Source organism: Strigops habroptila, chromosome 5 (assembly GCF_004027225.2).
Source record: "Strigops habroptila isolate Jane chromosome 5, bStrHab1.2.pri, whole genome shotgun sequence".
In the NCBI taxonomy this organism is placed as follows: Eukaryota; Metazoa; Chordata; class Aves; order Psittaciformes; family Psittacidae; genus Strigops; species Strigops habroptila.
Window position 1 is genome coordinate 64,880,254 of NC_044281.2, and position 18,048 is coordinate 64,898,301.

General features: G+C 38.6%; 1 protein-coding gene across 1 annotated transcript in view; it reads right to left on the reverse strand.

Moving 5' to 3' along the window:
- Nucleotides 1-2,864: 2,864 nt before the first annotated feature.
- Nucleotides 2,865-18,048, reverse strand: part of PLCE1 (phospholipase C epsilon 1) — a 121,325-nt gene continuing 106,141 nt past the window's right edge. The window contains exons 22-32 of the mRNA XM_030488163.1: nucleotides 14,385-14,516; nucleotides 12,932-13,222; nucleotides 11,738-11,901; nucleotides 10,551-10,812; nucleotides 9,507-9,625; nucleotides 8,247-8,375; nucleotides 7,284-7,493; nucleotides 5,321-5,482; nucleotides 4,946-5,164; nucleotides 3,974-4,186; nucleotides 2,865-2,942 (exon numbers count right to left, since the gene is read on the reverse strand). Coding sequence (XP_030344023.1) covers nucleotides 4,007-4,186; nucleotides 4,946-5,164; nucleotides 5,321-5,482; nucleotides 7,284-7,493; nucleotides 8,247-8,375; nucleotides 9,507-9,625; nucleotides 10,551-10,812; nucleotides 11,738-11,901; nucleotides 12,932-13,222; nucleotides 14,385-14,516 — 1,868 coding nt within the window. The 3' untranslated portion in view covers nucleotides 2,865-2,942; nucleotides 3,974-4,006. The remainder of the gene's footprint in view (nucleotides 2,943-3,973; nucleotides 4,187-4,945; nucleotides 5,165-5,320; nucleotides 5,483-7,283; nucleotides 7,494-8,246; nucleotides 8,376-9,506; nucleotides 9,626-10,550; nucleotides 10,813-11,737; nucleotides 11,902-12,931; nucleotides 13,223-14,384; nucleotides 14,517-18,048) is intronic.

Here is an 18,048-nt window from a genome sequence, read left to right on the forward strand (position 1 = left end):
TATTTTCCTAATTGATGTCCATGCCAAGCCAAAAGCACAGAAAGGGACAAAGTTATTTTGTCAGTCTTGCCATAGGAATGTGTGGACATGTATTCCTGCAGAAATAAAATCTGTGTCTAAGGAGAATAAACTTTCCTATTAGAATAATAACTCAGCACATGAAATCTGTTCAACTGGGTTTTCACAAAAGTTAAGAAAAAAAAAAAAACCCAAACAAAAACGTTTAATGCTTCAAAAGTGTTGTATTTCATTATTAGGATACTTGGAACCAACATAAAGGGAAGGATGCTGTTTTCCTTTCCAACTTCACCCTAAAATATATCAAATTTTGCCAACGTTTACTTGGATATTTACCAATTTACCAAGCAGTATGTGTACATTAATGAAAATTCTGGAACAGTGTCGTTAGCCTTACACAATTCCAGTTGTCTACCTGCCTATGAAGTTGGGGTTTTTTAAACAGAAAGCCAAATACTTTGCTGTTCTCTTTCACTGTGATAAGCAGGAGCAAATGTAGCTTTAGACATTGACTGATGAAGAAGATACTTAATAAACTATTCCCTCAGCTACAAAATGATTGTATTAGCAGAAATATTACAAACTTTCAGGCTACTGTTCACCTGTGTTACACAATGTGACATGGCTACTGTTGTCCCTTGATTGTCCAAGGGTTTTTTTTCTTCTTCTGAACTCTATGTGGCAGAAAACTATTAGTGCACGGTAACATGGGTGTAAGAACTTTCTGTGTCGAATCTAATGAATTAGCAAGTGTGTCTTCCAGATTCCTATGATACTACAGGTGATGTTAAGAAAAGAAGCCAGTAGGGTCAAACTATAGAAAGTATTTTTTTTCTAAAATGCCATGAAAACAGCAAAAGAAAAAACTCCTGGTGATGTGACACTGCCGCTGTGTTAAAATAACAGAGAGAATGAAACTAACACTAAAAAAAAAAAAGTTGTATTAGTTGAATTGTGCAGTAGATTGATGTAAGTATTTCCCAGTGATTCCAAAGTAGTCCAAAGCAAACTGCCTATCGACCTATGGGTAAGCTGTCACTTCTAACATTTTACCCAGTATCAGTCTTGAATGATGCATGTGCCCTGGGGGTGGGATGCGAGAGCCGTACCTCATGCTTACAGGGCTGGCTGCGTAGTTAGAACTCATCGCTCCCAAGCTGAGCTAGGGGGTGAGTGGGGTGTTTGATAGGATTGCAAAGTGCTCTTTTGCTACATCAGTACTGAAGATAAGCAGTGGGAAGTGCATGGCCTCTGCGAGGACAGGCCAAGGGAAAGCTGACTTCTTTTGTGTGCCTGTGGTTATTTTTCCTGAAAACTGGAAATGACCTCAAGGGGGCACTTTTTTGCTTTGATAATGGCTACTTTGTAGGAATTCTCTGTAGCGTGTAGTGAAAGACTTCATAGCTTCTAGTGACAGAATGCAGGTCCTGTCTGGTTGTTTATATGGCAGTTAATGACTTTGCTTTCTTTAATTTTCTAATTATTGGGGGGCGGGGGAAACGTTGGTTGTAACAGAACTGCTGCCTGCAACTTCTTTACTTTTCATCCTTGCGCTGTCAAAAGTAAACCTCATTTTAGTTACAACTGCTGTTCTGTCCTTTGCCTGATGCAGCTTCTCTCTTAGGAGCAGCAGAATTTTGTGCTGGAGTGCTACAGTTGATGTGGAATAACTGAGTGCATGAATCACTCCCTGTATTCGTGGATTTTTTGACTTAGTCACACCAGGTAACCAAAATGCTTTCTTTAGGGATTGGTCTAGGGATACAAAATGCGTACAGAGCAAATCTTTCACTATGGATACGCTTCTTGTGGGAAATTAGAGTGATGACTGATTTCAGCAATTGTTTCATTTGTGCCCCTGTAGGTTGGTATGGACTGTTTTAACTAACTAAACACATTAATAACTCCCATGGAGAAAAAAAAAGAGACAACTAATGTATCAAACGACAAATTCAGCAAACATAAAACTTCTTTACAACAGTGTTTCTATGTAAACAAAAATATCAAGAGTTATAGCGTAAGAATTCTTTATACTCTCTGGGCTTAACAGACAAGTAAAAAGACATTCCTGACTGCATGGAAAACGCATTTTGATACAAAAATTTTGAAATGTTAATTAAATTTATCAATGCATTGGTTTGAGTTTGGTCAGTTTTGGGTATTAAACAACATCTTGTGCTGAAAAGAAACAACCAGAAGAGTTAAAACACTTTTTTCCTCTAAATCTAGAGAGAGGTAAAAGTTTTGCATTTTCTAAATAGTAGCATATGATAAATATATTATACAATGGCATGTACTTTGGAACATGATAATAAATATTATTTCTTTAAACACAAGCCTGGAAAACTAGAATTTATAAGAAGAAAATGTTGTTCCTTGTCAAAGTATCACTACCTGTTAGCTGCATTTAGCTATTGTACATTATTTTGTTGAAGTAGATAAACCATAAATAATTTGAGCGTTTTGTGTATATTCACCAAAGTTAAACAGAAATGCAAAGGAAGTTACAGTATATTTAAATCTCTTTACAATCACTTAACACAGTGTTTAACTGAAATCTTCAGGTAAAAGTGCATTATTTTAATATAATACACGTAAAAGAACACTCTGGTTCTCTGCCTTCCGTTTCCTAGAGGCAACTAGCTAAAATTAGTTTAAAAAGGGGAGGGCGACGACACGTGTTTGTTTACAGCATACAGTCCAAGAAAACTTCGTCATCCGCCTATCGAGAATCTGCAGATGTGAAGATACGGGAAGAGAAGACTCTTCCGATAGCTGACAGGCATCTTTGCAATCTACGCTTTCCCGTTTAGGATTCCCAGGTTCCGGATGCTAATCTAGCAGCAGTACCTCGATTAAGCATCTATAGGCCAGGGCACACAATTGCTGACCAGGTCAGTCTGCAGCAGGCTCCTTCCAAGGCACTGCAGAAGGATTCAGTGATGTAAATTCCGATTTTCAAAAATAAAAGAAAGAAGAAATGCAGAAGAGGGAATGTGACTGGGATCTTTCCATAATTTACTTTGCTTTCCTTGAATTTGTCTGAGTTGATGATTTAGGGGTTTTATAGTAGCTGAGAAATAAGGTATGAAATTTGTCCCTTCATATTTGAAATATTTTGCAAATGAAAATATTACTTGAATTCTGTTAATTCAATTACTTGGCAATAGTATGAAAATGAATCTCAAATAATACTTTAGTCATTAGGTGTATATGGAAAATATGTAATCTTACATTTGCTATGTGAGATGTGATTATCAACGCTGAAAAAGATTCTTCTTCATTTACAATGAGCTGCAACTTCTCAGATGATTGATACCTCAATGCTGTAGTAGCACTGTGCAAGTATCTGGCTCATGTGTGTTGGTGGACAAGTTAAATGTGCTACAACAGGACAGTATTTTATTTTTTATTTGTTGGGTTAAGTCAAGCAAGATGGAAGAAACTGAATAGATACAGAAAGGACATTAAAAATTTTCAACATTTCTGGCAAAATTTCCAGAAAGAAATTAACACTATAAATTTGTTTTAGCTAAAAAGGAGACTGTCAATCCTGATGATTTTATTATATGCATGTAATAATAAATTACAGAAGTTCTACTGAATACTATTTACTTTTACCCAGGGCAAAAGACTAACAGGCCATTGTTATTTAAGCAGGTAGTTGATTAAAATGCATACTATAAAATCAACCAGGATCCAACATTTTAGTTTTGGTTTTGAATGGGCAGAGAAAGTGGGTGAAATTCCAGTCTTCACACCATGCTGATTCACTGTAGCAAATGCCACAGTAAATAACTGGAGACTATATTGTCTATGCACACCAACGTGCAAGGCTTTTATGGATCTTCCTGTCAGTCCCTTGTACCTCACTATGGTTGAACCAACTACAACTTTGAAAAACATACTTTGTAAATCATGTATTAAATGATTGCTCAGTGTTAGTATCTCATACCTGAATTGATTGGCCTGTAGGCAGTGGTGGTTGTTATTCTGTAATGTCACTAAAAGTCAAACCGCATGCAGACCTTTCATCTTTGCCCTGTGGAGCGTCCGGTGAGACCTGCAGGGGTGGCGATATGAATCCCCGATACTGCTTGCTTGACTTGGTTAACTTCTTGAGTTCACTGGTAAAGGAAATGCCTTTCCTTTTGTCATCTCGTGCTGCCTGTAGAGAAATAAATTGCATCATTGAAGTGGTTTAACAGGCTGTTTGTAGCTGTGAAACATGGAAATCATATGAAAACACTTAACATATTTCTATTCTAAGCAGGCCTCCCTTTTGAAATTCCATGTGGCTGTGCTTTCATAGCCAAGCACATTCTGATTGTTCTGAATAAATTAATTGAAAATTATGAATTGTCAAAGATATGTTTAGCAAATTTGGTCTAAATTTATATAAAAATCTGTGCTTATGGCAGTTACTTAAAAGCAACAACTGCTGTGGGTTGGTGGCATCTGTGGAAGGGAGAACACAGCTGCTTCTCCCAGCAGGCATGTCCTTCATTCCTGCTGTTCTCCAAAGCCTGTGACAAAGCAACAGAACAACTCTTTCACTGGGCAGGAATAAAGGGGACTTTATTCCAGTAGTTCTTAAGTTCTGCCCATTTGACTAGTCCTGCTTTCCTGTGATGGGGAGCATGGCATGCACAGCCAGAAGATTTTGAAAAACAGAAAGCTAGTAGCAGAAGGTTGTCACAGGATTTGCAGGCTGCGAGGGAATCAGGTTGCTGGATGTAACTGATGCGGTCTGGCAAAGCAAAGAAGGAAGGAAGGTGCAGAGAAAAGAGGAATCTGCTTTTTGCTGTAGTCTCTTCTCCCTATCTACCCTCATGCCGATCGTGTCTCCCTTCCATTGAAAGCGAGTTCCCACTAAACTGATCATACACCACCTATAAAACCTGCTGCAAAGTATTTCATCTTTTACCTGAACCTGTTCTTTGAGTTTAAGGATAAATTTTCCTGCTCCCTTCCACTTGCTTTGGGCCTGAAACACACACTCTTGATCAGAGAGAATCCTCTGAGATGGTTTAGACATCGAGGACTTTTTGTTTGCTGGCTCTTTTGTCACCTCTTCCAACAGCACATAATCACTTGGATTTGGATTGCTCAAAATGCTGTAGGAGTATTTGGCTTTGCAAAGAGTCTGTTTAAAAGCAGAAAAAAAGAAGACAAAAAAGAAAGCATTGCTTCAGATTCAGCTTACTAAACAGATTCCTCAGCTAGTGCTGAGAACAAACCCCACCTTATCTTGCATGAAACCAAGTATTTCAGTCCTACTACATGGAAACCTGCTGCTTACCTGCTGTATGACGTCCTGAGCTGTGCTGAAGCGGGGAGCTTTGATGACGGTGCGTGGTTGCTCTGGGGAGACATCATGTACCTGAACAAAGAAACTATCATCCTCAGAGCTGATGGCTGCGTCTTCCTTTGCTTCTTGGAAGATGTTTCTCTCATTTAAATTCTATAGAAAAAAAAAAAACAAATTCATTTCCTTCAGAGAGGTAACTAATAGCTGGAGGCCACAAAAGTTTTTTATCACATGAAAATTGGACACTGTGCTGTTGCCCCAGCTTTTATTTCATTAGATGCAAGTTTTCTACATAGAAGTTTTGACAAGCCACTATTGCTGATAACAAATATCTGTGTTTCTAAAACCAGTGTCTAAAATACCTTGCATAGTAGGCACAGAATGGAGACATGCATAGTACTACATTATGCAAAAATGATCACTTAAATCCTTTATTTCCTTATGTATGCAAAATCGTGTTTTGTAATGTAATGGCAGCAGTATGATGGGAGATGGTGGAACGTGTCCTTTTCTCTGCTTGTCCTTGCACTAAAGCCAAAAGAATTTAGAGAGCAAGAAGTCTGACCGAACATTGTCATGCGGGGCAAGAGGAAGGCTGCTTCTCTGTCCTTTTTCAGGCTCAACGACTACTGCACATTTTAGACAGAATTCCTCCCTGCACCTACTCTCAGATGATGTATTTCTCTCCAACCCCTTGTAAAACAGCTTGAATTCGTACGCTGTAAACATGGGCTGTGTATCACACCCTGCAAGCAGACCTGCTCCTTGTTTCTCCATGTAAATTTGCAGCTTTATTTCTAGCTCCAAGACCTGAGGCTGCTATCAGCAGAAAGGCTCAGAATTACAGGCAGTGCTTCAAGGTCCCGCCATCACAGGACAAAACTGCAGCCTGATTTTCATGTATGCTAACACAGATTCTAACCCAGGTTTTCTGAAAGAATGGGGTTTGGCAGTGACACATTTGTGGTCACATACACTTACAAAGTAAGTGTTGCAGTTAATTAAGTAGGCTACTATTTCCACAAACAAATTTATACCTGGTGATTTACGCTCCAAATATTAGAAGTAGAGGAAAACAACATATGGATTTGCATAATACACTGGTAATTTGAAAAATTGAAGCTTTATCAAAAGCTGTATAATCAGTTAAAATATATTTTTCACTTTAAAGGATCCTAGAGGATCTATCATTTGTGTATATAAAATCTGTGTGTATAAACCTATGTGTGCATGTATTGCTATGTTCAGACAAAACAAGCATCAATATATGCTGAAATGACCAATGGAAGTGCCTCTGAAAATGAGATCATTACATGTCTTTCTCCTGCTTTTTTGTTTCTCTCACAAGCCTGGGCACTAGCATACTTTCAAGCTGTGGATTTTTTGCTCATAGTTTAAACTGAAGTAATCACTCCATCTTCCTCCTTTAGATTGAAAGAAATCACCTATTTCATTAATGTAGGCTATCATTGATAATTTAATCATCCTTTGAGGTTTTTAGACTTCTTAACATTAAAATCCGTTCTAATTTTTCTAAACAGAGAAGAAGTTGCTGGCATCTAAATTGATCGATAATTGTAATCTCGAGTTCTGTTACCTATGATCCTTTGGTATTAAGCATATCTTTATATTAATGTCCTATCATGTCAAAGTCTCGATTTGCATTAAATTAGAGCTGGCAGTCAAAACAGTAAAGTAGTGGCATTGAACTGCTGACTAAGCAAAAATAAATACCATAGCTGGTACTACAGCTGAGTGAAGTCAAGTTAGTGTCACACAGGTGTATAAAGTCTAATTTCTCTCACTTAAGAGTTATGTTTGGTTTTAAATGATGTACATGGCATTGACATTACTCTCCAGGTAGGGAAACAAATACTGCACCCTTTTGTTTCCTGGTCCTAACAGCTATTTTTAGCTACCTCTGTAAATAACAATTTAGATAAAACAGACTTACTTCCTCTCGGGTTTTAAAGATAATCCTTCCAACGTATCCTTCTTCTGGGAACCAACTGTTCAAAAGCTGCACTACCCCTTCTTCAGGCCCAATCACTCTCTGGAATGGTGGTTTTCTGCATTCACTCTTTTCTTTAGATATAAAACTCTTCTCTTCCATCAGAAAATAGTCTGCAGCACACGACTCGGTGCCTTTTATGGCAGCCAAGAGCTAAGAGAGGCCACAATAAACACACAGCAATTAGAATGCTCAATATAAACACTGCATAATTAGTAGTTATAAATGAGAATGAATAAAGAGGCTTTAAGAATCAGTAACTATCCTGACAGTGCAAGCAAGATTTCTGATGTGCTATTTATTATTCAGATATTTTACTCCAGGGTAATGTACTGTTCTCTTTAGCCTAGCCAAGCAGTTCAACTGTTCCAGACAAGGCAGTACTATTTAAGCTTATTTCTGTCCTGTTTGGCTGGCCAGACAATTTATTCATAATCCCAGGACAGCACAATCTTTTCCCACTGCTACAATAACAATCCCTGTTGAGTTAACTGGTTTTTCTACTCATGAACTTAGCCCTCCAACTTTTACTCTGTATTCCTATGGTGCTCAAGTTCAAAGAATTGCGTAGAAATGTTTGCCCTTGTTGTAAGGACAGCCCACTACCTCTGTCGGTCAGAAACATTGTTTTTCTCATCTGCATACGTCCAAAAAGTAAAATACTAATAGGGAATATGTTCTAAGATTGTAAACCCATTCTCTGAAGCCAAGATTGGGAAAATTTCACTGATGCTATTCTATGTTTGCAGTGTAATTAATTCCACAGTAATACTTGGCTAAATCACCTCCTTGCTGTGATGAATGAACAACAACTGTGCATGTGAGAAATGCAGGAAGACGAATGTCCAGAATGATGTTAGTGTGGATTCCTGCAATTAAGAGTCTGCAATTCAGTGGGCAACTTACCTGATGGAGAAGCTGTGCAGCCGTGGTCCCTCCACTTATATTAAACACAGTGAAAGGCTCTGGGCCTGGAATTCCATGAATTGTCACTTTGTAGGTCACAGCAGCTTTCCTTTCACCCATACTAAACAACTGTTCAGGCAATATTCAACAGGTTACTGAATGGTTTTACACAAGTATGTTGTTTTTAGGTTGCTTAAAAGAAACTGCACATATAAGTTGTAACGACCTTGACAGAGCAAAGCTACCCAGCTAATGCATGGCTCTTACACCACAGATCCAGGTATTAAAAGAAAACTCAACAAACCAGCCTCGCCAGAGACCCTCCCCTGCCTTGAAGCTGAAGAGAAAGAAGAAAAAGGAAGTTTTCCAGTGGGAGTACATAAACTGCCGCCGGACGAAGGGTAGACCACCACTGCTCATTATCCATCCTAGCTGAGCCCAGACTATTTGGATTCAGCTTATGAATTACTGGATGAAAATCTGTAGCTTTGTTTTACCCTCCAAACCATTTATGTTCTTCCCTTCTGCCCTAGTAATTCACCAATATATGTGCTGGGGATGTATTCACAGGAGGGTAACATCTGCAACACATGTCCTGCACACACAGTAGCTCAGGAGGTTTTATCTAACACTTTAGGAATCAGCAAAATGATAATATACATGCTTAAAGTTACTAAAACCTAAAATTAGGGGCTATTAAAAAAAAAGAAATCACATTCATACATGCATACATACATACGTATTTATATATATATTATACACACATTTGTATGTGTATGTATACATGTTTGTACATATAAATGAGCACATATGTAAGTACATATGTATTTATGGAAATACAGACTTCATCTTTTCCTGTGATAGAATTCAATTTTACTCTCATTATCTCAAAGTTGTTGGTAATTTGCATCTTTCTTTTGTTTTGTCCCAAATGCATTGCTTATGATTCATAAAGAAATGCATGAGGGAGCTCTGAACCTTGCTGCTCAGCCATACCCCTCCTCCAGCACAGGAGTTCTAGTGTAACAGCTAAATACACCAGAAGCCAGACACTGGAAAGATTTACCCTCCAACAGTCTCAGCAAGGTGGGATAACCTTACTTCCACTGAAGCCCAAAAGAATTAGGCATCGAGGTACTTCAGACACCTCTGGAGGTTTAAGGACTAATGTCTTTGAACAGTCTGGTTCTAGAAGTTTCCAGACCATAGCAGTCACTAAGACAAGAACACATGGCATTCACAAGAACATAATTAAATTACCACAGATGCAGGCAGAGAGTTTCCAGAGGGAATTTCTTCCATTCTCCGACTGTTTATGAACAAACTAGAAATTTCTAATGCTTCATTGTGCAGGTTACGGAGCTGGACATGTCTATAGCCTAAAGAGAAAAAACCCTTCTGTAAGTACATTGCCACATCCTGGGATGCAAGTCTCATAAATGAAAACTGAAATTTGCTATATTTATACCTACAATTTGCCACATCTATAGGCTTTAAAGCACTGTAGTAACACTGCATTAACACTCTTTGACTGTACAACAGCATAACACAAATGCTGTGAACTGCCGAGTGGCTCATACAGCCGCCTACCTTTGTTTTGCCCTAAATATTCAATATATTCATACATGAAATAGCTAAATATTAGATATGAATTAAACAAGGACAAAAATCTCACTGAGAAAATGGATATCTATAGCCAGATCTCCTCATATGCTAAGATTGTTGTGTGATATACAGTGGCGTGAAGCAAATGTGAAAGTATTTTAATGCTCTGCTGAAGAGCTGCTGGCAATATGGAAACTCCCTCTCTCAGGTGTCACAGAATTAATGATCTTTCCTCATCTCTCTCACCTTTTTTCACCCTTCCTTCACATCTCTTCCAGCCATGGCTGCAAGAAGGGCAATTCCCCTCTGCCCAGTGATCATCAGTTGCAGGAGTTTCTTGGGCAAAGGAAAGAGGGGGAGTGAAACCAATCCCCGCTGCCTAAGGGAGCAGCAGGTCTTAAGGTGAACACAACCTCACAACCACAGCTCAGGCTCAGAGCAATTGCACACAAGATGTCCCAGTCTCTGCATTAGCATGGGATCTGACTTTTTACAGTCATGTGGGCAGTCTCCAGCTCGCAGGGAGTCTGTTAGACCACCATCATACTGCCAGTGCAAAGCATGCTGTCTGAATTTTGCTCCCTGTCTCCTCTAGAAAAATGCAGCCAACTGATTAAAAATATCCCCCTCCCAGCAGGATTCAGTCCAGGAATCTCTGGACCATTCTGGCATAGGGTGTCAGTACAAACTACACTGTACCTCTTTTTAAAGCTTTTAGGGGAATGATTCTCTGAGCTGTTACAGCTGAGCAGTTGTTTTCAACAACTGCAAACCGAAGAAAGACCAGATCTTCAAAGTGAACCCGGAAAAGGAACTGTTCATTCCACATGGGGTTGAGAGTGTTGCGGTGGATGGGCTTCGTTCGGAAATGGCAGCTGTCCAAAGGCATCCCCAGCACATCGATTTCGATGCACGGGCTGCCCGTGCTATTGCTAGGGCAGACGTTCTGTCCAGACACAATCTGAAGCCAAGGAGTACACAGAGAAACCAATTAGTGGAGTAATTCTTTTACTGTCATGATTCTGAGCTAAATACTGTTTATCACACTCCTAAGCACAGTTTGTTAACATGTTGATTTAATTACAACACTCCCCTACTTCTGTAATTGCCAGGGCAGACATTTCAGAAGCAGAGCTGCCTCAGTCCCTGCCCCCCATTGCTATGGTATCTTTCCGCTGAAAATGATACACCATACATCATGCGTGTAACCATGCAAGGCATCTGAAAGTTAATCCAGAAAGAATGTACCGGTAACATAGTCAAAAAGGATCAAATTTTCCTCTCCATTACTGTGGGGCGATGGCAGTGACCTCTGGCTTGCTTTGGCATACACGACACAAGAATTAGGGGTGCAATTCCCACTGCTGGGAGAATTTTGATTCTTATGAATCTCACTTTTCGGAAACATTCCCTGCAAGGGACTAGCTTCTTAGAAGACTTGTTTTTTTGGCCATAAATCCATGAATTATGTATGTTATTATATAAGTTTAAAAAAAATATTTTTTTAAGATTCAGTACAGCTTTTCATAATGTTTTGGGGTTTTTTTTTTGTATAGCTTCTCAAGTGTTCACAAACGTGTGAAACATCCAGGCACATGTTGTGTAGTCCCAGGGAAGAAGCTTTCAGGATTGGGTTTCGACAAATATTGTGAAGGAAACAGTGCAAGTAACTATGGATACAAACCAGCCAATAAAATAAAGACAATTCTTTGCTCCTTCCCCCTCTAATTTCTGCTAGCTATGCTGATCTTCAGAAGCATAAGTAACAATTAAAGGTTCAATCTTTTCATACAGAAGCATAACTGCAATGCTGGTTAAAAACTGTAGCTAAACGTTGTCTACTTCTATCTGTTTGGCTGCATGAAATTCCCTTTTAATGTACTTACTGTTAAAGAATATATAGCTGGCTCCTTATTATCAAGATCTCTTTCTAATGGACAAAACTGCTGGTACATTGAACAGCTTTTATCCCACAGAACAGGAGGTTTCAAAACATATCCACAGCCACCATTAGCCTCAAACATCGCTGCATTAAGTTGCAGAGGAAGATCTGTGAAAGCAAGACATCCAAAACTGGCAAAGTTAGGAAAACCTAACAGTGAAGACATGATGTCTTCACTGCATTAAAGCTGTGCACTATCAGTTCATTCTTGGTTTTCAGAAATAGCTGTAATTTCTGTATCCAATCTATCCAATACTTCATTATACAAAACTATAATAACAGTTCATTTTCTTCTATCCTTTTCCATTGTCTTTATCCAATTGTAGGGCTTGCCTACACATAGCTATTTGGTTTGTAAGTATTTGCCCTGAACTGCAGAATGATAAAGCATTGACTGTGTAGTTTTGTAGATGACCTAAGGGATCCCCCATCGAAAAGGTGCAGGAACACAATATAGGACAGAAAAGGGCCACAAAATGTTTTGATCAACATTAAACCAGCATCTAAGGTGACACTTCTAAGCAAAAAAAATAGTTCAGTAGCTTTTTATACTTGAAATTATCTGAAAGAGATAACAGCTGCTTGAACTGGGGTTAAAAAAGAACCTTCAGCAATAAAATAATAATAATGGAAGGTGGTGGTGTCCAGGAACTTCTGTGCTATCAGGAGATCTGTTGCATTGGCATAAAGCTCCTGAACCTTGGGATCACTACTTTCAAGGACCAGATTGTTACAGAATCATAGAATAGTTTGGGTTGGAAGGGACCCTCAAAGGTCATCTAGTCCAACCCCCCTGCAATGAGCAGAATCCCATCCAGCTTGGCCTTGAATGTCTCCAGGGATGGCGCATCCACCACCTGTCTGGGCAACCTGTGTCAGTATTTTACCACCGTCATTGTAAAGAATTTTTTCCTCACATCCAACCTGAATCTCGCCTCTTTTAGTTTAAAACCATCATCCCTATTGCAACAGGCCCTGCTAAAAAGTCTCTCCCCTTTTAAGAATTGAAAGGCTGCAGAAAGGTCTCCCTGGAGTCTTCCCGTAATAGCAGGTAAAAACAAACATCAAATGCAAATTCACATTTAAGGACTTATTTCACATTTAAAATGTATTAAAATGTGTGTTTGTGTACCCATACCATCTGTTTGGTAGTTAAGAGCCACAAGCTGCACGCCGTGGAGCCAGAAGATCAGTGGATGAGGATTTGAGGAGTCAATGCGTGTGGCAGCAGGGTAGGTCCTCAGGAGCTGGCAGGTGGTGTGCTGGATCAGCTTCTGAGAGTACCGCCTGCACAGCCGCTTGGCAGCGTTCTCATTCAGGGAGGAGATATGATAGCACTTGGGCGTCCTTATGATAGCACTGAGGGAAGCTGGAGAGTTGTAAGGAGAGCAAGGATCTTCCCAGGTCTGCCGCATCACATCGAAAGGGCCTAGAAAATAAACAGTACCCTCAAGCTACAGCTGCAGATCCAGAGACTCCAAAAATTCATTGTTTCCTGGTGAAGGATGTGTGCACATTTTGGTTATGGCAGGAAAAGGTGATCCTGGAAAATGACACTACTCAGAGTGTCATGTTCCTTCTTATACAGTAAGAACAAACCATGAGAGGAAATGTAATGTTTAAGTATTGAAATGATATCATGAGTAGATGTGCTAACAACCATATTCATAAATAAATACTTAATTGGCATTTGCCTGAATGAAATAAAATAAAGGTATAAAATTCCATTCTTCCCATTTATACATTTTACATGAGGAATGGAGGCAAGATTGAAATCCAGCTGCTAAGTCTCCAAACAGAGGCTCTAAGTACTAGAGGACAAAGTGAACAGGATACTTATGTTCTTTAGAATTAGACACTAGACTTCTTCATTTTTAGGACACTGGCCTCTAGAAGGGAATCTAACCTGTCTGCTGCAGCCATGCCCTTGGGCTGAAAGAAATACAATGTTCCTTGAGCCAGAAAATGAGTACAAGAAAGGGCACAACTCTAACTTTCTGTTTATGGCATTCTCCAGAAAGGCAGGGGGTCTGGGTCTCATTCATGCTCCAGAGCCTTTTCTGTACTTTCTTTGTATTTCTTTACATCTGTTCATATACAGAAGTACAATTTCCAAGTTCACAAACTGAATCACTTGTGGAGTCTAAATACCTCCACTGTGGAACACAGGAGTTTGCACAATTACACATTTGGACTTGAATTTTAGGCAACTAAGCCCTACTTCAGACACTAAAAATGCTTTTCTGGATCCAGCCCAACAGTTCTGCCTTCCATTTTGTACTTTGAAAATATTCACACATATCTTTTAAAATACAAATTTGAAAATACATCACTTAAATTATATGTTAGTTTTGAATCATTTATGAATTAGGGTCGTCATATTCCTGACCAAGTAATGCTATTTTAACATTCTACACTCAACACTTCAGTTATAATAGTGTTACTGTAATACCTGCTGCACTAACAAAAAAACATTCCGAAGTTCAACATCTTACACATTGTAAAGTATTTGATCTTTAACAAGTTGGTCTGGTACATGCGTTGGATTACAGTCATTCCACGTGACTGGTGAAAGAAGATGCTAACTTTACCTTTTCCAGATGCTTTGGCAAGAGTAGCTGACTCCCCAGGGCTCAGCCTGCCAGGATTGTTGCCAAAAATGGACTTCCTGCTCTTTCTTTCTTTTCCTCTGCTAGAGCCAGATGGGTTTAGAGTTGACAAGCCTGTTCCCATAAATGTAAAATAAATGAGCCAAAAAACATGACCAAGAGGGCATGACATTTTCCATCATATTTTACATTATTTTTGAAGGCATGAATATGCCTGTCGTATAGTACACAGGGCAAGCAGCATATTTTTCTCCATAATTAAAATCTTTACATACATACATGTATTTATATATGTATATATTATGTATGTTTATGTATACAATGTATATAAAAACTTACATAAGCCAATACAATATAAAGTTATATCTCTCTGTGATATATCTTTTCTCATTTTACTTTTTTGGCTTGAGGAAGGCTATGGCTGTGTCTTAAATTACCAAATGGTCCTAACTAATACTAAAAAAAAAAATGCAATAACAGCCTCAATGTATTCATCCTTAGAACAATAAAAAAAAAAAAATCCTTTCTACAGAAGCAATAAATCTGCACAGTAGTGAAAATCATGGAATTCATCTTGGATACCTACATAATTAAATACATGAAGAACATGATTTAAAGATCTAATGTAAAGGAAAAAGCTCAAATGCTGTTGGTTAAATGGTTTCACTTCAAGATGTTTTCAGAGTTATCTTCTGTTTAGAATTTGTATTTGAACAATAGGAAACATGGTAGGTGTGCAAAATCCATTAAGCATTTAATGGACAATATGTATTAGAAGTGGAGCTGGAAAGCTCCAGTATAGCAATTACTCAAACATATGCACTCTAGCAAAATAATCATTAAAGTAATGACCTAAATTCCAGTGAAGTAAACAGACTTAATTGCCCTAAAGGTCAGTTTCTTTTTGGAGAGAGCACACAGCAAACCAAAATTAAAGTAAGTCAAAACGCACAATAGTTATTCTGACACCCACAGCAGTGAGGTGTGGGATGCTCTCAGAGACCCAAGATGTACTTGTGATATAAAATATAGCAAAGCAAGTACACTGTCATTTGCCTAACTGCGCCAAAAATGACCCTCATGAGCTCGCATCCCTTCACACCTGCCTAAAGACAGTTCTGGATTTAATACTAATATTGCAACTAGAAATGTGGATCACAAAGGATACACTGGACTCTCTTCTACTGAAACCTGTCCACAGCTGTAAATTTCCAGCTCTCAATCTTTACAGCATGTCTATATGCACTTAGTAAAATTATGCTAATAGTTTCAATGGAACTACTTGGGTTAGTAAAATTTAGGATATACGTAATGTTTTCGGTATTGGAGACATATGGTCTCTTTGGGCCAAAGCATACACATAAACCACAGAAGATGGTAGAAGCTGAGATCAAGGAATATGAACAAACGAGAATAATGAGGAGTTATGCACTGTGTGCTTCCAGCACTATTTAATCCCAGTTTTCAATGGACCAAATGGATTTGGCAAGCAAGATCCAGCTTTCAAAATCCTGTTGTGGAGACAGTCACTGAGGAAACGTCTAACCCCATAAATCACCAGAGAGTGCAACACAAAACAGCAGTGTTAGCTGAAGCCAGCGTGATGGCCGCAGGGAAAGCTGCAGCTGAGAGTTTTCTTTCAGTCTTTCCCATGGCCATGCTTTGCATTTGACACGCCTCCTCCTAGAGGCAAGCCCCATTTTTCACTCCAGTTTAAACTGGACTCCATAAAATAGCATCACCTATTCACAGAATCATAAATTCACGAAATAATGAAGGTTGGCAAGTATCTGGAAGCCAGCTGATCCAACTCTCTGGTCAGTGTAGGACTAACTTAGGTGCCATCATATTGCACGTAGATCCTATCATACTACCATATTGACAAGTAAGTGGTGTGTACTTCCCTACAACCCCTATGCTATATCCTTCGAGTTACAGAATTTAGTGCCCATCTCTTGTGTTAGATATAACCATACTGCTTTACCACTGTTACATTTTTAATCCAGAGGATGGTAAACTCCCTGCCCTTCTCATCTAACCATGATAAAGTAGCAGGTTAATCTGTGATTGTCACCTGCTCACCATCTGTTTCAGATCAAAAGCCAGTTAGTCTGCGGGTTTGCAGATCCTGAAAAAGAATTTATGGTACTTTTGTATGTAGGGTGCCCGTTTTTATGTTCACTTTAATTTCTTGAAAAGTGATACCATAGGGGCAGATAGTCTGATACATTAGAGATGGTGATCGAATTTCATGCTGGTTAGCTCAGGTGACTCCTTGCTCTGCACTTGATTTGCAGATCCTGTATTTATATACCCAATTTTCTCTATTCATTGTGTAAGGATCCTCAGCAGCAAGGCAACGAGCCATGTGCCGGTGGGTTATAGCCATGTTCAAGTGTGCTTCACTGCTCTCATCTTGGCTCACCCAAAAGAACAGACCTTCACCCTCTTAGCTAATGGTATGATGATTTCCAACAGACTGAAACTGAAGTTAAGCAAAGACTGTAAGGATCAAAACCCATTGAAACAACAAGCTGACCACCACAAGAGCTGTGGTGGGTTCCTTGTTACCAGAGATTTTATAAACAAGAAATGATAACTCTCTCCACATGATAAATTCTGTTTTGACCAGGGAGCACTTAGGGAAGTCTGTGTTACTCAGTAGGCTACGATAAGTGAAATGGTCCTTGTCCTTTTTTATAGTCACAAATCAGTTATTAACATTCAGGGACATAGGCAAATGTAAACACGCAATAGAAATACATGAGATGTATAAATATGGGAGATATAAAATATTTACACCATTGATCAGCCACTGACATGAATTCTGCCCTCCCTATTTTGAAGACTCTTGCATTTCCTGAGTTGGTTAAGAATCCGGTCAACAGAGCTACAAAGTCTTGGATCAACCAGCCTTGTTCTCAGTATTAATGGACAGTATCTGCGCCCTCCATCTGAGCAGAGGAATCCAGTCAGTAGCATGGTGCCCATGGAAGTCTACTATCTTGCAGAGAAGGCAGAATTTGTCTCAAAGGAGACAAAATTTGTTGGAAAACTTATTTCTACAGTTTCATGTGTTCTGTGAAAGAAACCCATTTTCTTAATTCTTCTATTCATGTCCCCTTTAAAGCAAGAGGAAGAAATCTGATAAGGAAAGCAGGTATTTCTTTTATAACTTAGATTACATTAAAAAACTGAAATACTTTGAAGTTTTCTTAGAACATCAGAACTACTTTGTGTGTCAAAATGCTTGGAATTACCTACACTACCTCTGTTTAATCTTGAATATCATTCTTTAAAAGAAAATATTTTATTTGAAAGGTATCTCATTGCAGATTTCATTAAAAAGAGTATCAAGTTTTAATTTTTAGAAGTTATTATTTTCACAAGTGACACCTACAATTCTTAAAGTTATAGAAGATTATAAAAGAATGTGTCTCCATTTTTCAGCATGTTTATCTTGCCTATTTGACACTATTTTATGTTTGGTTAGCTTCTCTAATCTGATTATAGTTCTATTTGTATAAGATCATGGTTTGGCAGAATTGCTAACTTTTCCACAGAGAACCATTCCATTAAAAAGCAGATTTTTCATTCAAAACATTAACCGCATCAATAAACAATAAATTCTCAATTTAAAAGTATT